The sequence below is a fragment of the Simochromis diagramma genome, unplaced genomic scaffold (genome assembly GCF_900408965.1).
Source record: "Simochromis diagramma unplaced genomic scaffold, fSimDia1.1 OVJJ01000293.1, whole genome shotgun sequence".
In the NCBI taxonomy this organism is placed as follows: Eukaryota; Metazoa; Chordata; class Actinopteri; order Cichliformes; family Cichlidae; genus Simochromis; species Simochromis diagramma.
Genome location: NW_024386801.1, coordinates 16,677,558 through 16,705,141, shown reverse-complemented (window position 1 = coordinate 16,705,141; position 27,584 = coordinate 16,677,558). Strand labels below are relative to the sequence as shown.

The 27,584-nt window shown below is 41.4% G+C and overlaps 4 protein-coding genes across 12 annotated transcripts in view; 3 read left to right on the top strand and 1 right to left on the bottom strand.

The window, feature by feature from the left end:
* The window catches only part of pparab (peroxisome proliferator-activated receptor alpha b), an 85,080-nt gene extending 79,558 nt beyond the window's left edge, over positions 1–5,522 (top strand). For 7 of the 8 annotated variants that reach the window (XM_040026214.1, XM_040026213.1, XM_040026215.1 and 4 more), the window contains 2 exons: positions 1,172–1,625; positions 1,722–1,966. In XM_040026214.1, the coding sequence (XP_039882148.1) occupies positions 1,172–1,625; positions 1,722–1,966 (699 nt within the window). Of the gene's footprint in view, positions 1–1,171; positions 1,626–1,721 lie in introns of all 8 variants that reach the window. The other variant, XM_040026211.1, reaches the window with a different exon arrangement.
* Positions 5,523–5,612: 90 nt separating this feature from the next.
* On the top strand, positions 5,613–10,658 carry yars2 (tyrosyl-tRNA synthetase 2, mitochondrial). The gene is made up of 5 exons (XM_040026210.1): positions 5,613–7,176; positions 7,744–7,911; positions 8,064–8,219; positions 8,494–8,664; positions 10,326–10,658. Exons 1-5 carry the CDS (start codon positions 6,389–6,391, stop codon positions 10,483–10,485), a joined length of 1,443 nt encoding a protein of 480 aa, XP_039882144.1. The 5' UTR covers positions 5,613–6,388; the 3' UTR covers positions 10,486–10,658.
* Positions 10,659–11,824: 1,166 nt separating this feature from the next.
* Positions 11,825–16,303, top strand: cdkn1bb (cyclin-dependent kinase inhibitor 1Bb). The gene is made up of 3 exons (XM_040026220.1): positions 11,825–12,884; positions 13,106–13,224; positions 14,520–16,303. The coding sequence occupies exons 1-2, from the start codon at positions 12,443–12,445 to the stop codon at positions 13,216–13,218; spliced, it is 555 nt and encodes a 184-aa protein (XP_039882154.1). The 5' UTR covers positions 11,825–12,442; the 3' UTR covers positions 13,219–13,224; positions 14,520–16,303.
* An 8,389-nt stretch (positions 16,304–24,692) lies between these two features.
* Positions 24,693–27,584, bottom strand: part of kcnq1.2 (potassium voltage-gated channel, KQT-like subfamily, member 1.2) — a 191,241-nt gene continuing 188,349 nt past the window's right edge. For both annotated transcript variants that reach the window (XM_040026206.1, XM_040026207.1), the window contains one exon: positions 24,693–26,709. In XM_040026206.1, coding sequence (XP_039882140.1) covers positions 26,563–26,709 — 147 coding nt within the window. In that variant the 3' untranslated portion in view covers positions 24,693–26,562. The remainder of the gene's footprint in view (positions 26,710–27,584) is intronic.

Genomic DNA, 27,584 nt, shown 5'->3' with positions numbered 1-27,584 from the left:
CCGTTAACTGCCCACAATGCTTTTGTATGGTTTCTGTACAGGTACACTCACTGTAAACAGACCTGTTGACAGGACACTGGGCACAGTGTCAACATTTAAAATTTTAGACATTTTGAATTAAACTCTGTGTTCACGCTGCATTTCTTTGAGCTCTAACTGTGCCTTCAGTTGTGGATATTGTGAGTAACATCTAAATTTTTTTTTTAATTGTCTTGGTCGATGATTTCGTTGTTGTGACAATGCTTCTTGGAAATAAATTTTATACTGTTGGAAAGCCTGTTTGTTTGCCCAACAATGGCGCCAGAAAATGACAGAAAATGCATTTGTGTGTTGCGCATATGAAAAACAAAAAAAACACCAAAAGCCAAATCTTTACTTTCCAGATTTACTGCCAAGAACAGTTGTTACAACAAAGAAATAATTGATCAAACACAAATTTCCTTACTTTTTGTGCGAGGTTTATAATTATAGTTACCTACAATCATATATTTCTTATTTTTCTATATAAATATAATTGAATTCAGCAGAACTTCAAGCACGTAATAGTGAGCTGGTTTTTCTCAAGCACCGAAACAGCTCTGACTCAGGGCATGGATATGGGACCTCTGTGGGTGTCCAGCGGTTTTTGGCACTAGAACATTGGCGGCGGATCCTCCGGGCCACATGTCCCCGCTTGGTTCACTCGGATTTGGAATTAGTGGAATGTGTGCATCAGCATCTAAATTTAAGTAAGTTTTAGCTGTTCAAGTAACTTCCACATGAATTCAAGCATTGCGTTGTGATGAGATGATCACTGTTGCACTTTGTGCCTGTTTGTGGGTTTAATGATGTGGCTGGTGTGTGTGTGTGTAGCAGTAAAATGAAGGACAGTACGCGTGTCATCGCGGAAACAAAACATTCAGATGTCAATAAGGGCTCTAGGCTTAGCCTTTCCTCTCAGTGAAGATTATTATCTGTAAACACTCCAGTCAGTCAGTTATTCACGTTGGCAAGTTTGCTGAGTCGGCATGTTCCATGTCAGGTCTCGTCTGTCACGAATAGTCTTTTGTTAACAGGCCAAAATCCCAGTTCTCGCTTCTATAGCCTGTGTTGCATTTCAGCTGAGACACATTTTTAACAAAGCATTATATTTTTAGTTTTATAGTGACGTTTATTTCCCTACCATCCACAGCCTTTTGTCATTCACGACATGGAGACCCTCCAGCTGGCAGAGCAGACACTGGTGGCCAAGATGGTCGGCTCCGTGGGAGCGATGAAGGACAAGGAGGTGGAGGTTCGGATTTTCCACTGCTGCCAGTGCACGTCGGTGGAAACCGTCACGGAGCTCACAGAGTTTGCAAAATCCGTCCCCGGGTTCTCGAGCTTGGACCTCAACGATCAGGTGACTCTTTTGAAATACGGAGTGTACGAAGCCATTTTCGCCATGCTCGCCTCCAGTATGAACAAGGACGGGCTTCTTGTAGCGTACGGCTCGGGCTTCATCACCCGGGAATTCCTCAAGAGCCTGCGTCGACCGTTCAGCGACATGATGGAGCCAAAGTTCCAGTTTGCCATGAAGTTTAATGCGCTGGAGTTGGACGACAGTGATCTGGCTCTCTTTGTGGCTGCCATCATCTGCTGTGGCGGTGAGGAAATTTGTTGCATGCATTCTTCAGTATCCTATAAAATCCTTTTTACCTTACAAAAGATGATGATGTTTCTCTCATTTTCATTTTGGCTAGACCGGCCAGGCCTGGTGAATGTGGCACACATCGAGGTGATGCAGGAGAGCATCGTCCAGGTCCTGCAGCTCCATCTGCTGGCCAATCACCCCGATGACACTTTCCTCTTCCCCAAGCTGCTGCAGAAACTAGCTGACCTGAGGCAGTTAGTCACTGAGCACGCACAGCTTGTGCAGGAGATCAAAAAGACAGAGGACACCTCACTGCATCCGCTCCTGCAGGAGATCTACAGAGACATGTACTGAAGACTTTGGAGGTATAACCACAGTAGGAAAACAAGAAACCATCTCCTTCTGAGCGGGGACTTGAAAAGAAGAGGAGACGTCCACATACTGGGTTTGAACCACTTAACCTCCGACCCTAAAGGGTTAGCTTTGGTGTCTGTCCAGTGTAAGGGAACCTAAAGGTGAAGAAAAAGGAGGCCGATGATTCATTTGATTTGACAAAGTGCTCTCCACTTCATTGTGTGTGAACCTTATCAGGCAGAAGAATCATGTATGCTAAGATACTTTGTACAGCTGATTGAGCCCCTGTCCAGACACCACTGAATGCAATCTCTGACCAAACTCTAAATGTTCTTTTTTCCATATTATTTTTTAAAACATCTGTAAGGTCACCTCCTTGGTGAAACCCTGAGGTAACCCTAATTTGAAGAACAAAAGTGAACTTTATAATTGCCACTCCAGCCGATTGTTTTACAGCAACGAGCCATATGCCCAAATAACTTAATAACAGCAGCAATTATGCAGTTTAAATCAAGGCAGCTTCTCCTCAATTGGCTACCAAAATGTAGCCGGTTGAGGAGCCAGTGGTTATCAGCACACCAGCCCGCCACCGTGATTCTCAAGCTTTTCTGTGGAGTCACCTCCTGAACATAACCATTTTATCTGTACGTCATGTCCCCGAAGCCATACTTCTTAATGACACAGTAAAAATTGCCATCATCATTATTATTATTTTATTTTATTTTATTTTATTTTAATATTCTTAACAAGAAATACGACTTAGTGCTTAAGTTGTCCACAAACTGTACTGGGAATGCTATTTTTTTTTTTTTTTTTTCAAATTAGGTAGCAGACCCCAAAGTTCAGACTCACTGTGTACATGCACCACAATGCACTGAAGCACAAGCATGCCTGTGATATGTTAATGTGACACTTTTCTAATGGAGGTTTCAAAGGACAAAAAAGACATACACAGGTGTTTAGCACTCCCTCCTGATGTGTGTTCTGGTATTAAAGGGCTAACACTGTTATTAACCACAATACAACTCTGACACAGGCGACACATGAATTCACTCAGCGAATCTCTCTCTCTCTCTCTGTTATTGTGTTTAACTGTCTGTTTGGTCCTCATAACACACGTGTTAGTTAAGATTTAACAATCTTATGTGCACATTTTTCCCTGATGAAAATGTAATTGTTTTTATTTTTCCCAGCTAAGAGAAAACCACAGTGATATGGCCTCATTGGTGAAACATCTAGTTTGTTAGTTGAAAGGTTGTCACACTTTCATTTGTTTAGTTTTCTCTGTGAAATCACTTGGCCAGTTATAGAAGACAGTCAATCTGGACGTATGCAGGTAAAAGAAAAATGAGTCTGTAGCCCTTTTCCTACCCAGTTATTCTCTGGCTTTGGTGTTTTTTGCTATCTAACAAAATAGGCACATTTCCATGTGAAAGTGCCGCTCCTGCATTTTGTTGTCACACTGCCTTTAATATAAAATACATACGATGGACATCAGAGGACCTATGTTAAGGGAATGCTGAAAACATGCATAGTTTTCTGATAGTTCGGATCATACACATCTGACTCTCTGTGAGAGGGCGCTACTCCTTTTCTGCCTCATCACTCACACTGTCCTGAAATGATCATTGAATTCAGAGAAATGTTCCTTATGTTTGTAACACATCGCAACATCAGAGCGGGCTTTACATAACTGAAGCTTTCACACTGACTGCTCACCTCAGCTTTTAACTCTCGTGGTAAACAAGGTACTAATGATGATTGACTTTTGTATTCGTAAGTTGGGTGAATACTTTCAGATGTTTGAACATTTACAGTAAATGTAGTTATGTACTGTTATTTTTTTTTTTTCTTGGTCTAAATGCGTCATGCTTGTCTTTGAATCGAATCGTATTTTTATACTGAAGTATGAATATATATATATATAACAAAATCTCACATGTGTTTATTTGAAATGGCACAGCTGAAGAGTACATTGTAAATAGACTTAAGGTGTAACAGGGCAACTGGTAATCTGCATATCCATAGATCTGAATTTTTGAAATGGAGAGTCATCTAGACCATAATGTGCATTCAGTTCCTTCAAGTTGCACTTCGTTTATCTGTCGAATTAAGCACTAGAGTTTTAAACTGCAAGCATGCGTGGTCTGCGCAGGGCTACACTAGCTTACACGTTTGAGTGGTTAGTTATAAACTTGACCTCTGTGACCTTTTGATTACCATGAAGAGTAAAAAAGAACAAAAAACATTTCATAGGAAATGTGAAGGCACAGCTTAGCACTGATCATCCAGTACTAATCCCTTCTTCTAATGCTTTTATCTCAGGTTGTACATAAGAAAACAAAGGGGGTAATATATGCACAGATTGGGGGGGTCACATAATATCTCTGTTGGTTTATAGAGAAACTGAATGCACTCGTAATGTAATTTGCCATTAAATCACATGCTATAGCAGTAAATGTGTTGCAGTAATGAGAAAAACACGTATATTGTTTTACAATTCTGATCTCATCGTGCTTTTTCTCTTTGTTTTTGTCTGACTTTTCTCACTCGCTGCTATATTGTACTAACTTACCAAGCATTTCTTATGCCATAAGTAGATTACTGATCTTTAAACTGCCTCTACTTGCATATATCTGGTCACAGAATGTCAGACCCACTTCAGCGCAGCTCAGTTTTTAACCTTGCAGATTTCCTGGGACTCGCTCATCCCAGATGTGCTCGGGGAAAAACCACAAACCTGTGTGTGCCTTAGTGTGTGCCATAAAACAGCAGATTTAAAAATAAATAAATAAATAAAAAAAGTTTCTTGCGCACACACTTGTAAACTGTTGGCATCTTCAGCTAGATTTAGCTGTTTGTGACACAAAAGGGTCCCACAGGCTGGAAAATAATGTCACTGTACATTCTATACAATGTGCACCCTTCTGGGCAGTAACAGTGAAGGATTTGCTTTTCAAAAATACAGACTTTTTAAATGTTAAACATAAAAAAAACTGCTAGAAACTTTATCAACAAGGCAACTCAAAATGTCAACAAGATGTCATGTAAATTTGCAAAGTCAGCTTTCCCTTAAGAATGTCTTTTTTGTGTGTTGAACTGTCAAGGGACTTTTAAACTTTTATCAGGGAATCGTAGTCTTCCTTTGTTGAACTAGCTCAGGATATAGGACAGTACTGTTTTCCCTTCCTCATTCACTCTGGAGTGAGTATAGAGTGCTCTGCCTTACAATACGCATACACCAACAACAATACAGATTACCTTTATTTTTGTTTGTCCAGAACTGAAAGAAAGAAAAGAAAAACTTGGGCTTACTTGGGGCAGCAGTTATAGGATTTAGAAACGTGATATTTTTTTTCTCTCCTGAGTTAAACTTGTTTCTGTGGCTGTAGTGTCATGCAAAGAGACAACGGAGTCTCCCTTTCAATGTGTCGTTAATGTGTACTGTGGCTTGATAACAATACTGTAAATGTTTGATGAATGTATATTTAGTCATTTAAACGATGAAACAAATTGAGATTGAATGGATTTAAAAATAAAGTGATTTTAAAATCTGCTACGTCTCATGTGTTCAGACTTTAGTAGGTAACGCCAGTCAGTGCAAGTTATTTTTATTATGACATTGCCTTATTTACTTTTTATACCAGAGCTAGGTTTCAAGTTCAGATGCATCTTTACAACACCAAGATGTGCACATACAAAACCAAGGTGCCATCAACAAGACTGCTGAGGGACATTTAACCACATATTAGATGAGCTGTATGTATACTTTTGATCCTGTGGGTCATTTTAAAACTGGTGACTCCAGCAAACTGGTAGTCCAAACTGCAGAACCCTGGATTTGCTGCTGAGCCTTTTCTTTATGCCCAATTCATCCATGACTGTCAACCTTCCCATGTGACAAACACCATTAGTTCACACAACGGTCATTGGCCTGATCTCCAGTTATGATGAGACTGCATACAGAGATAAAGTGCAGAACCTAATGGCGCGGTGCACCACTAACAACCTCACCTCACACACACACTGTCTCCTTGGTAGCAAAACCAAGGAGATTGTGGTGGACTTCAGACCGTCTAAGAGAACAGACACAGGTCCTGTGTACATCAACAAAGAGGCTGTTGAAAGAGCCTATAACTCTAAATTCCTCTGTGTGCATATTAAAGATGAACACTCTTGGTCCAAGCAAAGTCATTTCGTTGTTTTGCTTCCCTGCGCATCAGAGGGGGAAAATAGCTCAAAGAAATAATTAAAAGTCCAAACTGACCACAGCATTCATGCCCACGATGAGTATATGTAAACTGCAGGTAGTACACCCAAGCGTTTCCTTGAGAACCACCGCACCAGAGGGCGCTCTGCTCCTACCAAACGACCCAAGCTTCTACTCAGTTCCACCTCCGTGTTCTTGTCACATTGTCCAACATGGCTGCGTCCATGGTGGGTATCTGCTGTTATGTGTGGCGGCGTGGATCTTGTAATCTTCTCGGGCCGGCCACTCTTTGCCTCACGCTCAGGTCTAAATTTCACTCTTCTTCTTCCGCGCACCACGGGCTGCTTCTCTCTCTGCACAAACGCGGCGTTCTGAAAGACTCATTCCCAGAAAACGCAGCCCAAGACCAGCTCCCCCGGCTGCTCCAGTCCGGTGCTCAGACGGTATACTGCGGATTTGACCCCACAGCCGACAGTCTCCATGTGGGGAACTTGCTCGCTCTCATCGGCCTGCTGCACTTCCGAGGCGCCGGACACCATGTGATCGCGGTGCTCGGAGGAGCCACGGCACAAATCGGAGATCCGAGCGGGAAGACGAGCGAGCGGGAGCAGCTGTCCGCGGACATGGTGGAGGCGAACACCCACAGCATCCGGGAGAGCATTCAGAGGATCTTCACCAACCACGAGCTGCACTTTCACGACGCTTCCAGGCCGTTGGGAACCGTGACTGTTCTAAACAACCTGAGCTGGTATAAGAACTGGGGCGTGGTGGGGTTTCTGTCGGAGGCTGGAAGACACTTCAGGATGGGCACCATGCTCAGCCGCCACAGCGTGCAGTCCAGGCTAAAGAGCGCCGAGGGCATGAGCCTGACGGAGTTCACCTACCAGGTGTTCCAAGCTTATGACTTCCACCACCTGAACCAAATATACGGCTGCAAGATTCAGCTTGGAGGCACCGACCAACTGGGCAACTTGATGTCTGGCCATGAGTACATTCACAAGTAAATGTTTTTCCAAGCCCACTACTGTTACAGTACTGGGCTGATTAATTCATAATTACCAGTCCCTGATAAGCCTGCAGTCGATCCAAAATGCTGTAGTGAGAATACTAACAGGGACTAGAAAGACAGAGGTATATTTCTCCCATCTTGGCCTGTCTTCATTGGCTCTCTGTTACATCCACAATCTAATTTAGAAATCATTCTCTTCTCATCCAAGGTCTTCGTTGTCTGGGTCCAAGTAAATACATATGTACAATGCTCATCCGAACATAGCACGACCACCTTTTGAAACAGGACTAGGCTATTTTTGTGTGGATAAACCCTGCATGTATTTCAGACTCCATTATAAAATCTGCAAATTCACTATATATTCTTGATCATTAGATGCACATACATCAAATTGTTTTGAGACATTAAGTTCTACACCCAATTATACCACCAAGATGTTTTTGGGTTGGGTTTTTTTTTTTTTTTTTGCTGTTCTCTCTACCAACCAAAACACACACATGCCTGCCAGATTTACCCTGAAGGCTGCCTTGAAACACTGAAAACTTTATTTTTCTCCAGAGTAAGCGGCGAGGAGGTGTACGGCCTGACCATCCCGTTAGTTACCAGCACTGTCGGGGACAAGCTGGGGAAAACTGCAGGCAATGCAGTGTGGCTCAACAGAGATAAGACGTCACCCTTTGAACTCTACCAGTTCTTTCTCAGGCAGCCTGATGCCAGTGTGGAAGGGTATGTGGAAGTGAAGGCTGATCATGTTTGTTGAGTTTTAATGAAAGTGCAATATCCAGAAACATCTCATCGCAACCCTGTTTTTATAAGTATTCGGTGCACAGTCATAGGATGCTGAGGTGTACTGTGTGTGCTGTTTTTTTTTTTTGTAGGTATCTGAAGTTGTTCACCTTTCTGCCTTTGGCAGAGGTAGAGAAACTGATGGAGCAACAGAGAGAAGATCCAAGTAAACGCCTCGCCCACAAAAGACTGGCTGCTGAAGTGACAAAACTGGTGCATGGAAAGGAGGGCCTGGAGACTGCAAAGAGGTTAGAATTGATCGTCTGTGTGTTTATTCCCCTAAATTATACATTTTATTTTCTTGAATCCTCATCTAGAGCTCTTTTACACCATAACTTATTAGAGTCAAAGTGCATTGTGTTTAGAACAGCAGGACTATGCTCTGCCAAAAAGTGGAAAATGTTATGCCTGCAGTACAGTAAGAGGAAAGTGCTCATTGCTGTAGTCTTTGTTTGCTGTGGCTGCCCATGTCCTCTGTCTTCCATGTGGACAGAATGGTCATATTTAATGTCGTCATTGCAGATGCACCAATGCACTTTATCACAGCAGCGTGCAAGCCTTGGAGGAAATGAGTGATGAGGAGCTTCAGGAACTCTTCAGGGAGGCACCTTTCCATGAGCTGCTGTTGGAGCCGGGGACAACTGTTATAGATGCCTGCCGCAAGGTCGGCGCCATCCCTGAGGGTCCCAGAGGGTAAGCACCCCAGTTCTCCTTTATCTAAATGCGGTACCAGAGTGGTATGTAGTGCTTTGATAGAGCTTGTTAGTGTGAGCATACATGCACCCAGAGATCCACAGTGTAATCTTTTGTGTATGGTGTGTAATGCAGTTACACATTCTGGGTGATAGAGGTGGGGGGATTGATCCAAATGTCGATAGCACCGATACCAAAGTTGGTATTTGTATCAGAACGAGAGTAGCAAGATAAGATCGATACTTTGTTTCTATCCTCTAAATTCAGCATGCAGCCCGCTGAATTTTGTTAACCAAATAATTTTTTAGTAAATGAAACTAAAATCTTCAATGAAAAACATCTGAACCTTTTTGAGTTGACTGTCACATCTATTTTATTTCTACCCTGTAGAACACAAGTGCTGAAGAGTAGTGTTTTTTTGCAGCAGGTGCAGGAGTTTGTGGTCTCTTTGTTCTTCACTGATACCGCTCACAGGTAGCCACAACAACTTCTTTGTGTCCGAGGTGTAACGATAACACCCGGTCACGATCACGCAGTCAAATTTCATAAGCTGGTTTCCTGAAGAAAAAAAAAAAGCATAAAGGTTTTGCTTGTGTTAGCTGGGTTGCAGCTGCCCCTACAGCCTGTAACCATGTAACAGTTTGATGTGTGCCTTTAGTGCAACGATAGCAACCAGTCACATTCACGCCGCCACATTTCAAAAAGCTTCTTTTGTAGAAAACAAAAGCGTTTTCTTTGATTCTAGCTCTGCTGTCATGTAGCTACAGCCAAGATAACTGCCACATCTAAGGTGTATAATGTAGCAACAGCCCTGCAACATGTAAACAGTTAAATGTGTCATAATTATAGCTTACCAGCATAAAAATGTCATGATCAGATTAACATATTTTCAAAAATGTTGTTGAAAAGTACTTTGTTTCCTTCTTCTGGCTACTACCCAAGCCATGCAAAGCTGCAATACGAACCCAAATCATCAGCCCTCCACCGCCGTGCTTGACAGTCAGTACGAGGTGTTTGTGATTTGCTGTATTTGGTTGACTCCAAATGTGAAGGTCAAGTATATATCCACATTGGTCTTGTTTATTCAAAGGACAGCTTGCTTGTTTTTTAAGGAGAGAGGAGGCTTTCTTCTGGTAACGATTCCAAATAAGACTTGTTAACTCTTTTCGAATTGTACTATCATGAACTTCCGCATTTAAAAATGCTAACAAAGGCCTCTACTGTCTGTGATGTATCTCTTGGGTTTTTTGGAGTTTCTCTGAACATTGCATAGTCTGACCTTTGCTGGGATGTGCACTTATCTGAGGATCGATAGCTCCCTTGAATGTTTCCGAGTTGTGAATAATCATTCTGACTGTACAGAGATGGAGTTGAAATTATTTGACCTTATGACCTTGTTAAAGCCACTGCTGTCTTTCCTCCTTGGCACTATGTTAACATGTGCCCGAATGCCTCAGACCAGTAAACTGCCAAAACCTTTATAGAGGTGCTCACACTTGTAGATCAGTTAAGTCCATTTGATTAGCAGCTCCTGGATCCTCCTCACTCTCTAAATTCCTGTGGAAGAATACAGGGTGTACTTTCTTTTTCACATGACTTTTAGATTTTCTTTTTAAAGATGAAACCCTGTCCTAACTGATGGTGTAAATGTTTGTGTGCAGGTATCAAATGGTTTCAGATGGAGCAGTGTGGATCAACCACACACGTACAGACAACCCGGAGCAGGTACTGATCCCCAAACTCCACATCCTGGCTAATGGACTCACGCTGCTCAGAGTGGGCAAGAAGAACTTCTACATTATCAAGTGGCTTAGCCTCTGACGGTGCCTTATCAAGCAGGAGACCACTATATTATAATGGACTGACTGGGAAGGTAGGCGACTACACCTCAGCAGAGTCAGGAAGGATCATTTCCATTTTTTTTGGATATAAATATGTGTATGTACAGATTAAATGTTTATTTAAAACATTTCTATTAAAAGCGTTTGATATCACGATTGCTTCCTGGTTACTTTGTATGGACATTGAGAGGCGGTGTGATGACCACTAGGGGGTATCATTGCCCCAGAATTAATGGTGGCCAGCCAGCAGCCACAGCTGCAGCACATAGCCTGCTGTGACCTCTTAAGTAAATAATTGCTCACAGTAAAATTAAATTGCATCATTTCTTGCAGGTTGCTTGTTTCTATTTTAAGCAAATCCAATTTGTTTCATCTTGATCAGAACTTGAGGTGAGCATCTTTTTTTGACATCACTCTTGTTTTGGGGGCTTTTTTTGTTTGTTTTTTTCCCCTTCAGTGGAAAAGTGTAAAACTTGGACGATAAAGAAAAAGAAGCTGGAAAAAAAAGCTTGATAAATTTAAAAACAAACAGTACTTTTGCTTGAAGATCACATTTTTAAATAGAGCCTTAAATAAGAAACAAAGAAGTTTGGACTATTATTTTCAAATTCAATTCAAAGCAGGGATTTGTACATTATTGTTGACCTGACTTGTGTTGAAAGCAACACATCTGCTCATTTTTAGCAGATTACTGATCCCTCCTCCTTGCAGGTAATGATCAAAACATTTAATCTAGTGTCCTCAATATGAGAGTCAGTGTAAATTTAGAAATCACTGCTTTGCACTTTGGCACACCCTGCCTACTTTTTTCCAGATTAGGGTTAAAAACATAAAATTAAAATTTTCCATATTTTTCTTTTTTTATTGGTAATTTCTAATGGGATTTGGATGACGCTAGGGATTTGTGCGAACCTGCCAAGTTTTTCCTGAGGTGTTGGGGAAAAAAACTTTAACATTGAGTACTTTTGGCTTCTTTTTTTTTTTTTAAAAAAAATTTCTAAATTTGCTGACTTCTGATACTGTGTGGGGTTTGTTTTTTTTTGTTTGTTTTTTTTAGCACTGTGTTTTTTTGTTTTGTTTTTTTGCTCTGGGTTCTGGTGGCAGTGTGGACAGAGTCTGATGTGTGCTGACCTTGACCTTAACCACTGAGGTGCAGATAATTGGTGGAAATGGCATGTCATAAAGATACACATTAGCCAGATTGGCACAATTTTTTTGTTTGTTCTTTTTGTTTTAAGTTAATTGTTCTGCACCTGTTAGGAATGATTTGTTATGCTATTTTTTTATTTCAAAGATTATAATTTTTCTTATTTGGCACAGCCATGACAACATTTATTATCAATAACCCTTTTTTGTACATCCTCTTCCCCCACTCACAGTTATTTATTATACGTTAAATACAGAGTTACATATATACATGACACTCACACGCTGATATTTTTTTGTTTTAAGGGAAAAGGAGAAAAAAAGAAATCAGAGCGGCTTAATTTAGCCGGTCCACCTTAAGAAAAGTAGGCGGGCTTAAAAACTCTGACCAATGAGCGACCTCTTCGGGAATTTAAATAGCTCAGCATGTCAATCATGCCCCTACCCCCACATCAACCTTTCGCCATATTGGGCGAAAGAGAAGGGCTGTCTGCAGTTTCTCTCGCTACGGGACAAAATTGACAGAGCGCCTTCAGTTCCTGAGCACTTTGTTTTGATGAGACTACGCAGGGCTTCACAACACGGCCGCTGTTCGCGTCTGCGTTCCGACGTATGCATGGCATAACGCGTTTTACGCTTGTTTTGGAGCTTTCTCAGCGACGAGGAGATAACCGTTGTTTTTGAGTGGTGTGTGTGTGTGCTGCCTTTTTGTTTGTTTGTTTTTTCCCTCCTCGTGAAAAACTGGACGCTCCAGGCTGTTTTAAAAAAATTGCGTGTTTCGCTGGAGCAAAATGTCAGATGTTCGACTTTCAAACGGGAGCCCGACGCTGGAGCGGACGGACTCACGGCTGTCTGAACACCCGAAACCGTCAGCCTGCAGGAGCCTCTTCGGCTCGGTGGATCACGAAGAGTTAAAGAGGGATTTAAAGGGACATTTGCGGGAGTTGGAAGAGCGCGCCTCCGACCACTGGGGCTTCGACTTCGCCACTGACACGCCGAGGGCCAACTCCAGGTTCGAGTGGAAACTAGTGGATTGCAGAGACCTGCCGGGCTTCTACACTCGGCAGCCGCTTACGAAGAAAGGCGTCTGCTCCACTGGGAATAACAATGTGGATCTTAACGGGAATCACAGTTGTGTTGTGGTGCCTCCGAGCGAAGATCCCGACAGGGCTGACGGGCAAATGGAGTGCACGGAACAGTGTACAGCGCTGAGGAAAAGACACGCGTGTCACGGTACTACATACTCTCCAGTTTAACCCGTTTACATCACAGTTGTTTCTGAGCAACGCAGCTGATCGCGTATTGATCTGTGCAGCGAAAATAAAATTTTGAAAATCATGGCCCCAAAAAGCACTGTAAAGAGTGGGGTTTGCCTGCAACACTGTATCACTATTTTTTTTATTTTTAAGAAATGACGAAATTTTATTTTTATTTTTATTTTTTGCTTTTTGCAGACTCCCCTGTTCCGAGCAAGAGGTCACACAGCAGCTCAGATGTTAGTTGTCCAAGTCGGAGTCACTCTGCAGAGCACACGCCCAGAAAGACCAGTCCCAAGAGGAAAACGTGAGAAAAGGTAAAGACTGTTCATGCAATATTTTTCCTTTTTTTAATCATATTTTTTTCTTAAGGAAAAGCAAAGATTTCTTAACAAAAAAATAGGTCTGTGCATAGTGTAACTACAGTAGGCTGTTTACTGGCTACTCCATCTCCCAACTGGGGGTACCTTTGGAAAACGAGTAAATCTGCAAAAACATCTGGTTATTCGTTTACTAAAAAATTAATACCACTTTTAAACCATTAGGAGGCATTCTAATTCAGCTTAAACACCCTTTCAGTTCACTTAAATAAGATTTGGATGTTGCACAGCTTTGACAGTCTGCATACTTTTTGTGCACGCCCTTCAAATGTGCTGTCAGTCTGTCTCATTCATTAATGAGCGGGGACAGAAACATAAGGGAGTAAAAGGGGTTGTTAGGGTTGTTGGGGGGGGGGGGGGTGTTTTTTGGGTTGTGTGTGTTTTTTTTTTTTTTTTTTTTAAATTTTCCACTTGGACAGAGAGCTCTGTCGATACACTGCGATCGAGGTGAAACAGGGGAAGGAAAAACAAACAAATAATGCCTGTACATTTTAAAGACCTTTAACATTTAACCGCTGTCTGACACGGTGAGTCCGTTGAGTTTCCGTCGAAACTTGTAAACAACAAGTGCTGAACAACAGTGTAGTAGTGTAACACGTCAGCAACTGAGAGCAGAGCAGGGACGGGAAGGGGCTGGTCTCTGTGCAGTGCTGCACACGCGTTGCACACTAACGTTACAACACACATCTGTCCCTGCCGGTGGAGAGTGTGCAGAAGAGTCGTGCAGGTCTGAAAGCAAGTGTGTGGGTGTGTGTACTGACCAGGGCGACGTCCAATAGGCATGCTATCAGCATTGTTATGGCAGGATGTCAACTGTCAAAGCTGGGGGGTGGTCACTCCTATTTAATACATTTTATTTATTTCTATTTTTTTAATTGTAGAAATCAAAAAATACCCCCAAACTAGGCTGTCTCATAGGCATTTTCAGATCTTTTCATGATTAAATATGGGTGCTAATGTAAAACTATACCAGGTTTTCTTTTTTGTTGTTTTTTTCCCCTCAGGTAGGTCTTTTTGTATTTATGTATTAATACATGTACAAAACTATTTAGTTCATTCAGGTCTCCTGCTGCTCTGAGGTTTACCCCTTAGAGTGGTCTAAGTTATTTATTTTATTTTATTTATTCATTTATTTGTTTGCAGAAATTGTTGCACAATGCCCACATTAGTGTCATCATTGCAACCTCTTATGCTTCTTTTTTCTTTCTCCTTTCATCTGTTTTGTCCCACAGAACTGAAGATGAATGCCTCCCCCCTCCTTGTTTAACATGGAGAAACCTCAGTGTTGGCTGGTTTGTTTTTTGGTTTTGTTTTAGGGTTTTTTTTTTGTTGTTTTGTTGTTGTTTTTTTGTAATTTCTTTTGTTTGTTTGCTTTTAGTCTAGTGTTTTGTTTTGTGGGGGGGGTTGTTTTTTTTTGTCTTTTGTTTTTTTTTTTGGAAGAGGATCTACACAGCATCAGAAACATATCAACCTTCCTGAAGATTGGGGAGGACGCTGTTGAAGCACTGAATAGAAACACTAAATTTTTTTTTGGCACTTAATTAAAAGTTACTGCCTCTAAAAGCAGTCGATGTAGCAGTGTGCAATTAGGTTTAATTTACTTTTTTGCTCCTTTTTTTTTTTTTTTTTTAAACTACCTGTGTGTAAATAAATAAAAAAAAATATATATATATATATAAATATATAAACATATATTATTTCTCTCCATATGTAGCACATAAGACATTATGATTTAAAAAGAAATCCTTTATGTAAAACGGTGTGAATTTTGATTTGACTTGAATTGCAATGTTTGATAAATGTTTCCAAAATGCTGTTCTCTTGTTTTAAAAATTTTTTTTTTTTTTTTTTTTTTTTTTTTGGTGGGGGTGGGTGTTGACACAGTCCCTAATTGCTACATTTAAAACAAAAATCTTGGCTTTTTACAGTTTCTTAATAGTGTTTCTTCCCTCGTCATCTTCCTAACTCAGCATTGAAGAATGGTACAAATGTAGCGTTTTTTGTTTTTTAATAATTTTTTTCCCCCCCCTTTTCTGATCAGTCTAGTGTCACCAAGTGTAAATTCTCCTATACGATCTAGTTTAACAGGAAGAAGTGTAATATTTGTGTAAGGACAGTCTTTAAGTCCCTTGATATTTATTTTGTAATTGAGGTGCTTTTAGCATCAGCTTAATCCTGGAATAAGATTTTTTTTTTTTTTTTTTTTTTTTTTCTCCCCCCTCCCACGCTCTGAAGTTGCGAGGTACTCAGATATTGAAGGACAAAGACTATACAAACTGCACAGGTTGAGTTCTCTTTGACTGTTCCTATTGTTTGATGAACATTAAGGCTTGTGAGGGGTTTTGGTTTTCTTTGTTTTTTGTTTTGGTTTTTTTTTTCGTTTTTTTGTTAAAGGGTTGAATGTCCTACAATACCAAATACATGGTTGCATCAATATGTTTGCCAGCACTGCTTGTGCTCTTCAATTGACTTCACATTGTGTTACTTTGTGATAACCGAGAGATGTTTGTACTTTTCTCATCAATGTTGTTAGCCTGCTGAGGATGCACATGAGCATCTAAAAGCTTCCCTTTATTTGCCTGAAGTGTGGTTTATTTTATTTTATTTTATTTTTTTGAAAAAGACCAGGGTACACCTAAATGGAGACAGAAAACAGCTAGTCTCTGAAATGCAGTCACCATGCCTGTGTATTATGTAAATCTTTGCAATGTACCTTTGTACATAATTTTGTAAAAACACTGAGAAATATACTAACTTATTTATGTCAAGCCTTTTTTTTTTTTTTTTTTTTTTTTTTTTTTTTAAATGTAGAATAAAAAATATGGGCTTTTGATTACGGTTATCCAAAGTGGCATTTACTTTATTATAATTGTTTTATTTTGTAAAACCATATTTTTGGTAGTTTTTTGTTTTGTTTTTTTCTTATAAAGGTTGCAAACTGAGCCTGGTAAAATATTTTGATGTGCATTTTTTTTTAATGTGTGGTTATAAAATGTATTGCAATCAATTAAAAAAGGAAAAAAACGAGTTGTGGTTCCTTCTTACACTCGGTGTAAATTACAGACTTGGTTTGTAGAAAAATAGGATGAAAATAGTTTTTGCTTTGTTCATTCCCCAAATCACTGGGACGTACAAAGTATTTGCAACAGCTGTGTGGGTGGACTTCCTGGAATAATACAGTGACACTCCCAATATAATTCCATCAGCACTATGAGCAGCAGGTTGACACTTTAGTCATCCAATCAAAAAGACAGTGGGGAACAGACCACTCGCTGCAGCCAGTAACATTTAGTAATTTATGGGTAAGGCTTTCATTTGCTTTTAATCTCAGTACAAGAGTCTTTTGAATGCAAAGTAAAACAAGGCAAGTCAGGTTTTTTGTTTTGTTAGGCTTTTTTTTATTACCATTTGTTTTTAATTTTTCACTATTTGCATGGACTTAGTTGCATCTGTCTGTGTCTATAAAAAGTGTGTGTGTGTGTGTGTGTGTGTAAGAAAATAAGGGAGTGTGTAACTGGAAGACCCAGAGTGATTTTTTTTTTTAACTTTTCTTTCATACATGTGTCTTCTATAATATATCAAATTCATCAAAATTTTATTTTTATAAATTTTTATTTATTTCAAGTAATTTTTTGAATGTGTACAATGCAATGTGCACACAAGCTCAGTATTGTACTTATATACATTTTAATCTTCGAACTGAAAAATCATAATTATGTCTTTTATATGTTTAAAATAAATTAATTCACATAGGTATTGATTTGGTTTGACCTTTAATCAGTCAAAATTATAATTTGCATTTTTTTTGTAATTAAATCACCTACAGTAATCCACTTGAAACATGAAAAAGATAAAATAAAGGATGAATTAGTAAATGAAAGGTGTTCTTACAGGTGCTATCAGGCAACACATATGTGCCATTGTACACCAACTTTCATCCAGTACTTGATAATAATAGTAATAATAATATAAAGAGAATTTCTCAGAGTAAGTGTTGTTCAATGTGGCTGTCGTGAGTCTGACACTCAGTAGAAAACTGACTCAGTGATCCTACTCCAAATAAATTGGTGTTTTCTATTAAACAGAAGTGTCTTAATGTTGTACTTTTCAGCTTTCTTGTCACTCTGAGTGATTTATGCTAAAAGTGGAGCCCTAACCTGTGCTGAGATGCTCTTTGACCTCTAGTAACTTCACTAAATGTTTTCACTGCACAGAATTTCCCAGCTTCCTTCTTGTGTCAGCAGCACAGGAAGACACCTGCACATAGAGCATTTTAAAGCTGGATGGGTGGAGGCTGTGCATTTGAGTGTGCCTAAGAGGTGGTGGGGGTGTGAGTGGTGTGGTACGGTAAAAGTGTGTGGGGGGTGGGTCCACTCCTGAAGTGTGCAGGTGGGTAACCTCAGCTCAGCCATGCACCCCCACTCTGAGCTTGTCCCATTGTCCCAGTGTGTGGGCTTTTGTGTGGACAGCCATTGTAAGAGCCCAGGGCTGGCCACTGTTGTGTCTGGGGCTTCTCTGCTCAAACAAAGGCCCCGTCTATGAGCCTCCACCCTACCCAAACAGCAGACTGACTGACTGACTTGGTGTCTGACTGACAGACTAGGTGGCTGACTAACTGACTGAATGGCTGACTGGGTGCCTGATTGGTTGAGTGATTGATTGGATGGAGCAGAAGAGTGGAAGTACTGTGTTTCAGGCAATCTGTAATACTCAGTGTACATCAGTGTCACTTATATACGTGATACTGATAAATGTATGATGAATGAAATACCAAATAAGTTTTTTATTATCATAATATGTATAAAATGCATTAGCTTTAATGGGATTTTGACAGTTAGGGTGATCATTTAAAAACAAAGTGCTATAAGTTGTGAAATGATGCAGGCTGAGGAGGCACTCAAGGGACATGTTCTGAAATGTAAATAAAAAAATGTCAAAAGAGTTTTTTGTTGTTGGGTTTTTATCCAGGAAAACAGTCGCAGGTGTTTTTGCATGCATAAGACTGACATCATTCCACATATTCACACCAGCCTTTTATTACATGGGTGCATTTTTCAAATTTCTTCAAGTATATTTGTACAATGCTGGTGTAACAGTTGCACACATTTCCCAAATGCTACACTGTTTGTAAAACTCTCATATAGATATCTATAAATTGTATAACAGCTTGAGCATCCTTATCTGTAGCATACTTCTATCATGCTGTTATTTCATGGAATCTAATGTTTAAACTATTGGATCAACACTTAAATAATATATATATTCTAAATGACAGGGAATAACAGGGTTCCTTATTCAAAAGGTCAGTAAAAAGGGTGCACCTCGACCGCTGTGATGCAGCAGCATCCAGCTCTGCGTCGGAAACACCTTTTTTGCAACAACGGGAATGTCCCAGAAAACATTCCTGTAACACTCCAGCACAGCCACCCAAACAAAAAACGCACTGAGTTCGAGGAAATTCCTGTAAGCCAGTCAATCAAAGATGTGGAAGGCATCGTTGGCCTGTTCCTCTCTGCAACATCTTGCATGTGCCAAGAATTCACACTTCCTTGCTATATCAACAGAAACAGGTTATCTTTTCCTGTTAAGCGCCCCAGCACTTAATATAAAGCCACAAGTTCCTCCCTGTGTTTCCTGCCCAGGCCACAACGTACGTCATCGAGCTGTTCCCCTGGCACCTTAGGCTGTGAATAAGGAGAAAGCAAGTGGCCACAAACAAACACCTTACATTTATCTCTCTGTCTCGTTCTGTGTCTGTTTCTTGGTTTCTCCAGTGTAGTTTCTAACAGTCTGCAAGCATACAAATTGCTTTACTTGCTGAGCGTTTGCTGCAGCCCGGGATGGAATTTCAACAGTTTTTTTGGACTGCTGAATTTGATTAATTGAGCAAGGAAGGGCTGTTTCAATACAGGGAAACAACTTCATTGAATAGCAGATGCACTGTCAGAACTTCAGTATGTCACATACTCTGGTGTCGTATGCAATGGCTGCATGCTGCAGAGTTAGCGTGAATGAGAGGCAGGGAGGAGAGGTTAAGAGGTCAGAGATACTGCAGAGCTCTGAATGACAGATGCGCAGATGTGCATCTGCGGCGCAGTTAGGGGGGACAGAAAGGCGAGGGAGTTTGGGGCGGGGGGGTAATGCTCATTAAAGCAGCACACCTGCAGCCCATCAAAGAGCCTTTATCTCTTATCAATTGAAATCTGCTAAAGCACGCAGCATTAGACGCACAAAACAAGCAGACTGTGCTGCATGCTCACTCATAGTCTCTTTATCTCTTTCCCTCTCCCAGTCTCTTCTGACCAGTGGATAGTACCTGGCGCACTAATCCTGTCAGGAATGCTGAGGGGTGTATTTGGATGCATTTGGCTGAGAAATAGAGACGACTCTTCCCGCTGAAACATCTGTGCAGAGCACAGTCTTTCCTCTCATCAGTTTCATGTCAGATCCTTTTTCATTGACCTCAAGGAATCTCACACAATGGTGTTATCAAACTGTAAAGCTCTTAAAATTTACCCAACAAAACACACCATTCAACTTTTCATGTATTTTGAAACTGTGTTCTTTGGAGACCTGGAGTGTACAATGTGCCTGTCTCTAAAACGCTTCAACTTCTATTGCTTTAATTTGGTATAGACTATACATCCCACAAAAGGTTTCTGACATTTTTCATGATGTCTATCTTCTTTTTTTTTAACGTTTAATAAACAAAGTATCGATCCTATCGCACTAGTATTGATCTGATACCCATATCGGCATTTGTATCGATAATACTGACACTTGGGTTGATCTGCTAACCTTTAGTAAAAGGAGTAAGTCAGTCCATAAATAACCAAAGGAATAAATGTGTGTGCAGCGATATGTGGAAGTTCACTGAGGTGAAAGAGCATGTGATTGTACGAGAGATTTAAGCCCCACCCCCAACCCCAAAAGAATGTATAGTTGTTACGGAAAACTACACATGTGTACAGTAACTGTGTGTAGACAAGCCAGAAGAGCTTTGAACACAGTCGATCGCAGCATGGGTGTGTTAGGTCGCGATTTGTATTTGACATGATGCAAAAATATTTCCATATGATGCAACATTGCGTAACTCTTGAAGAACTGTATGTGGCAATAATTCCAGTCACTCAAAATATGTCTTATGATTCAGGGCACCACAGTATACATCAAATTAGATCCCATCCACCAAGCTGATCTGCCAGCATGTCTAAACCTTTGACACAGGGAACACTGTTGGTTAAAGTGTGACACCAAGTGGAAAACTGTCTTCAGTGTTGCTTTGGAGTCGAACCAGAAATCCATCGACTTTCCACTTTTCACTTGCGATAACACGTCCCACATTTTATGACCGTATACCCAGACTTCTTTGTAACCTCCTTTCTGAGTTTCTTTTTTCTTTCTCTGCTGCCCTCATCATCAGGAGGCTCACGGGGCCTCCACACTACACGGTTCTGTTACGGTGTTGAAAAGATTGCTGTCATAAGAATGCATGAGCATGTTCCTCAACACAGACCTTGATGAGAAAAGCAGATTTTTCACCATATGAAAACCCACCTTTTGCTTTTCCACAGCTGTAGATGTGTTACACTGACTTCACAAAATTCAATTCTTCACTCTGTTTTCAATTTTAACTCACGGCAAATGACAGTGTTGGGATTTCTGCAGCTTGCTACAGTCGTACAATAGAAATGATACTAAATTGAGGGTGACATACATTTGATGATACCTAAACAGAAGCTGTGTCTACCACACCTCCTTTGTGTCTGTGAAATTGTGTCTAATTGTGAAACCACGATACAAAGAACTGCAAGGCAAGTTTTTTCTAATAATTCTGGTGTTCATGTTGTGTTTTCACTTCCTCTTGCTAATCAAAATTACTTCAGAACATCTAAACATACCAATGAAGTGACGGTCAAAGCTTTTAGAATATGTGTTGTCTTACAGTAATACACCACTCACAACAACTACCCACCCCCACCCCTCTCGTTACAGTAGCTCGGTGGCGCAGCTGTCCACCATGCCGGACATTCTGCCTTGGCTGGCCAAACCCCATCGCACCGCTGAAATCCTTCTGCTTTGCAGCCAGGAATTCTCTCCCTGTCTGGAGAAAAGTCCCCAATAATATGACCTATGTAACCCCCCCCCCCCCGCCCCCACTCCATCCCCACTCCATCCCACCCACACACCACCTTCGGCCTGGAAGTGTGCCTGGACATCGCCTCGACTCTGCAGCAGCCGTTAACAACGCATTACCTCCAGTCACAATTACCAGAGCCAGCCCTGGGCGGAGTTTCTGTGACTGGCTGGACCCAGGACGTGAAATTGAGAGGCTCAGACACATCTTTGGATCTGAACAGGGCTGATCCGAGCTTTTGTTGTTGTTGGCTGCTCGGCCTTCCTCTGGTCACAGCAAGGGGCGGGCCGCTGCTGAGCCACAGACATATGGCTGAGGAAAATCTCATAAGACCAAAGGTCAGAGTGGGTCGAGCTAACCTCTTAGCCTCTGGTTGATTTATTATCCCATGGGGCAATGTTGCCCTGCTTGGACCAAACAGAACAGGGGTCAAAGGGCATACTGTATCTGTTCCTTTTGTGAAAGCCAGCTTAGCAACACGGTTTTGTCAGTTAGGAATAAAAGGATGCAGAAAAGCCTACAGACCAACTGAATAATTATGGGATCACTTATGTAAACGCACAGCTGCAACGCAAAGATAGAAACAAGTAAGTACTTAAAGGGTCAGTATGTAAGAGCTATCCATTTTGCTATCCATCTTGCGTGTGAGGGTACAGCCTTGCACTTCCACCTTTGGCCAATTTAGAATCACCAGTTAACATAATATGCATGTATTTGCAGTAAGTGAGGTAATGAAAGTATCTCATTTAGTGTTACTGGCAGTCTTAATATCTTTGCTAAGTGAGATGTTTGCACTGCAGAATCTGCCTAAGGAACATTTTAGAACATTTACCATTAAAACATTTAAAGAATGAAGTCAAGCACGTGAAGCAAGTGTAGCTGTTGAAGAATACAGTGTGGAACATAGCTTTTATAGCACATAAACTGGGCATTGAGCTTGTTTGGGAGATACAAGAGTGATCTTTAGTGTAAAAACTGACACATCAACCCATGCCAAAAAAACCTTCCAAATGGCATTAATATATTTTTTGCGGTAGTTGTTTTCTTGCTAAACTGCTAAGATAAGCTAGCCTAAGCTAGCTAGATATTTGGGAAACTGCATAATTCCCCAGCACCAAGTTATCTAGTAATGTGCTTAAACCTCTGTTGATAGATTCATTTATTTATTTATTTACGCATGCTTCATCATACTTATAACATTTTTAAGTAATAAGAGAGGTGCTATGTGCTATGCTATGTGCATTGTTTTTACTTACTTTTTTGGCAAGTAATCATTCTACAACACAATATGAATATGAATGTGAATATGAAAATTATTCTTCCAAGCAACCTCTTTCTTTTCCTAAAAAGGCTGTACTCTAATGGGATCACAGGGGTGCGTACATCAAGCGTTTCATGACAGCTTGACTAGGTCACCAAGAAAATTTTATGCTAAAGGTCAAAAAATATTCTCTGGTGACTGAGAGGTGGGGGAGGGCAAGGAACTACAGCAACTGCCCTCTAGGCAACTGTTGGCCCCATTTATTTAGCGACAACTCCTGACAGAGAGGCTGGCATCAGCTGCTGCGGACATTGTTTGTCACAATCCTGAAAGATACACTACAAACACACATGCATGCACACCTGTTGAAACATATCTGCTTTCATATAGCGCTGCTGGGCCTCTACAGACAGGTGGCCTACATGCACCACCAGCCGCCCCAGCATGAAAACCACCACCCAGTCACCGGCCACCACCACCGTGCTGGAAGTGTCCCTCGTGGTCAAGTATATGAGGGAGTAATGAATCTAACCTCGGGTTTCAGTGTGCTTGTTTTCCCCCCCAGTTTTCAGTTGCTTGAACAGATAGAAATTTTTTAATTTCTGACACCTCCCACAGTCCAAAGATGTATGAGGTTAGGATGATTCTGGTGATTCTAAATTGCCTGTGAGTGGGAATGCTTGTCCGTCTCTGTGTGTTAGACCAGTGACAAACTGGCAACCTGTCCAGGGTGACAGCTGGGATAGGCTACCCCCTGCCCTGGTGACCCTGATTTGGGTAAGCAGGAATTTTATTTTAATTCCATTAGATCGTATTACTTTAAATGAACACTATTAAAGAAGATCATGCTCATCCTCAGATATTTGTATATGTCTGAGACACAAAGTACATAATATACTGCAAGTATTTTGTATGATTTGAGATATTGTGTTGTACGGGGCCATATTCAGCTGCATGATGAGGTTTTGTCGGGAGGCGGGATTAAAGTCGACACGGATCATCGATTCAGCTCAGAGTCCGGTCATGATCTTCCTTGAATTCCTCCTCTGCACAGTTTTTTTTTCCAGGACTGCCAGATTTCACTGTCCAGCGTCTGTGACAGTGTGCCCCTTATATTCTCCTTTTAAACTGCTTCCTCAGATCCTCTTTTAGTTGCGTTCCTGTGTACTTCTGAGATCAAACTGCCTTTTGAAGTGGGAGTCTCTCTCTCTCTTCTCTCTGTCTAGTCTCGAGATGAAAGAGCAGCACGGGGAGGCACAGAGCAGCCTCTGCAGACGGAGCTAGCCATGGGGTCTCGCTTTCTTTCCTTTTTTTTCCTCATCCCCCCCCCCCCCACACTCTCTCTGCCAAAATCCCCTAGCAGTGATAGAAACCAAAGGAGGACAAAAAGCAGCGGAGCACTACGCCCCGTAGTCCCTCTGGTAAATTGAAAATGCCCCTGCTCTCCGCCTCACATAAGGTCACTTATGCCCCCGCTGTTCTCCTGAATCTCCTCCTTCTTCCACTTTACTCTGCCCATTCCCCACCCTTCCCCCAGGATGACCCTGCCTCCTTCTTCTAGCCTCTCTCTCGCTCTCTAAATGCACAAGTGTGCTGATCTTGGGACATCCCCAGTATTTTTTGGCCTTTGAAGGAAAATATAATTGAGTGGTAATACGAGATGCATTCCCTCTTCCTCTGCATGCCTGGCTCAATGGGTTATGGAATATTGAAGTTCAAAGTAGGTACAGTGAAAGTGTCATGTTTTTTTTCTCCCCCTTCTCTTCCTCCTTAGTGGTGATTGCAGCTTAAAAAGGAATTTAGTGAAATGAGGCTTTGGAGACATTTTATTTGGATGGAAACGTCAGCTCGTGACTTACCTCGACCCATTCTCGGCTTGATGTTTAAAGAACTAGCTTAAAACAACAACAACAACAAAAACTATAAGCTATAAGCTTATATAACTATAAACTATATTATGGCATAGATGAGATAATCAAATTCTCCCAATCTAAGACAGGAGGGCAGAGCTTTAATGAAATGGAGTTTTATTATTTACAGCAGAGCTACAGTGCACAGGGTGTGTGAGAGTATCATTTACAATCATTTCCATCCATCTGGACAACAGGAACCTCACCATGTGTTAAACCAATCAGACAAGCAGACATATTCCAGGCTGATCTTTTTTCTTTTTACACATTATAATAAATACAGAACAATAAGGCAATGTTTCTATTTACAACTTCTATAAAACTGTACAGGAGAAGAATTACACCCACTTTAGGTAATAGATAATAAATAATAGTACATTTTTAACCACTGCAAAAAAAGAAGAAGAAGAAAACACACATTTGTGCAGAGAAAGAGCTTTCTACTTCCCTTGTTCGCCCTTCTTTTTGTGTGTGCATTCGTCTTTTTAGGAATGTGCATGCTATAATTATGGGAGGCCTTTCATACTACAGCTCCATAGTTGAGTTATTTTCTATTTTCTACTTCTTCCATGCCTCAGTGGCCTCTGTCAGATAGATAATGTGAGTGTAGAAACAAAATGAGAGCATTGTCTTTATCTTTCAGACGATCGCCCTCGGTGGTAGCCGACTTTTCCCAAAAAGCTTTCACACAGAATTAGCGCTCCAGCTCCTCAAAGTGTTCTGTTTAAATTCTGCACTGTGTTTTTTTTTTACTACCTGGTTATGGACAGAAATCTCTCCTTACCACGAATTCGACACTTAATTAGCTCAGGAGAGAAAAAATAATCAGAGCTTTAATGGGGCAAATTTATCTCAAATGCAATACAGCAGTGGGAACGCCGTGACGAGGGTAACAGAAGCTGTCCTGCAGAATCCTAGCAGTGGTGTAAGGTTAAAACGCGTGAGCTTGATACCTACAGGAAAACCCTGAGCAAGCACACAGATCATGCCTCAACTCCTGACTGTACAGTGTCCGATCTTGTCTCAGAGGTTTGACTGTTTTATTATCACTAACACAGCTGCAAATCAGCACCGTGTTAGCCACCCAGCCTGGACCATACACATTTGGTTAGCTTAATTTCTTCCACTCCAGCCCTCCGGTCCCAACGTAGGAAAAAGTCAACAGATAACCCATCTACCTTCCTCGTGTTATTCGATCACTACCAACAAACACCTGCCACAGTTTGAGTACAGCTAGGCGAGATGGATATGTATCTATGGATATAACTCCACTGTGTGCTCGGCATTGGTGGTGCCAAGATAATCAGAAGGATTTGTGGAATTCCTCTACCATGGCTGGACTTTGAGTTGGGTTTCTTTTTCCTATGTCTTTGGGAACTTCAGGGCTTTGATTGCATTACGACTTCATTACGGGGTTAGTTAGCTTTGGAATAATATTTGCAGTAGAGGAATGCAGCTCACTGACAGGCCACACATAAATTAACATCACAGAGTAGTGCGATTATGAGGGCTAATGTAGTGAAATAAATTCATGCAGCATGTCGCTGCTTGAATGACTGTGCTGCAGGGGTAGACTGACTAGTATAGAAGACAAAGCTACATTGAGAAAACTTAAAAAAAACAAAACAAAACACTCATACACAGCCAGCAAACACCCTAAGGAAGAGGTCAGCCAGTCAGTCTGCTTTCCACACATCAATCCCTCTTGAGTGGTTGTTTTGCCCTTGTGTCCAAAATCACAGTTAAGCGGACAATTAGAAGTTGTTCTCTTCTCAAGGGTCAAAAGTTAATTTGAAAATTTGGAACTGTGAAAGGAATAGAGGTAGGATGGGGGGGCGGGTGATTTCGGAAGACTGAACCCCCTTATTAAGTCCCCACATAAGGGGTTAGGCTGTTTATGTGAACTGCTTCTTTAATTGTCCTTTGGTGATGACATCATCGTAGCCAACGTGAGCCGCTCTGCGACATCAGGGGCCCTCGTCGATGCTGCCACCCATCCGTTTCTGGATGGTCACCCTGCGGATAGAGGGCTTGGACGTCAGCTCTACTTTGGGTGGGAACTGCTCCAACAGGATCTGTAGAACCGAGTCCATTTTCTCGTCCATCTGATGGATCTGAAAGCAGCAAAAAAAACAAACAGGTTAGGTTAGCTGAATACCTCTGAGATGAACACTCGCAACATAAGTACAGTGTAGACCTGCACTATGTAACAATTCCAGCTTTGGTTTGCTCTTTTGTTTCATATCCATCTGCCTCTTTAATATAGTCGTCATCCCAATGACAGACTGCATAATGACACGTTAGTCTGCCAGTCGCCATCTACCTGCTAAAGGCACTCATTACAAAAGCTGTTGAGCTATATGATCCTTAAGTGGGCAGACATACACACACACACACACACACACACACACATTAAGGCCACTGTTATTTACATGCTTTCCCAACTGTAAACACAGGTGTGTCACCCAACAGATGCTAAGATACTACCAGACCTAACAGGGCGTAGCCAGTCTAGCCATGGTGTGAATACATAAATGTCTCCACCTGAGTTGCACAAGTAAACAGACCGCAGACTGCCTGGTGACATGCAAATGCAGTGAGCACTGCACATCCAGACGTATGTATGTACAGCACCTACTTACAAGACCTCGTAAACATACCTTCATATACACAAAAAGAACATAAATGAATCTGAGAGGCTGTGAATTACTGGGTATTAAAAATGAAAAATAGGCTTGTCTGGCTTACATCTAGTTGGGGTGATCGTAGCTCAAGAGTTGGGAGTTCGCCTTGTAATCGGAAGGTTGCCGTTCGAGCCCCGGCTTGGACAGTCTCGGTCGTTGTGTCCTTGGGCAAGACACTTCACCTACCGCCTACTGGTGTTGGCCAGAAGGGCCGATGGCGCGATATGGCAGCCTCGCTTCTGTCAGTCTGCCCCAGGGCAGCTGTGGCTACAACTGTAGCTTGCCTCCACCAGTGTGTGAATGTG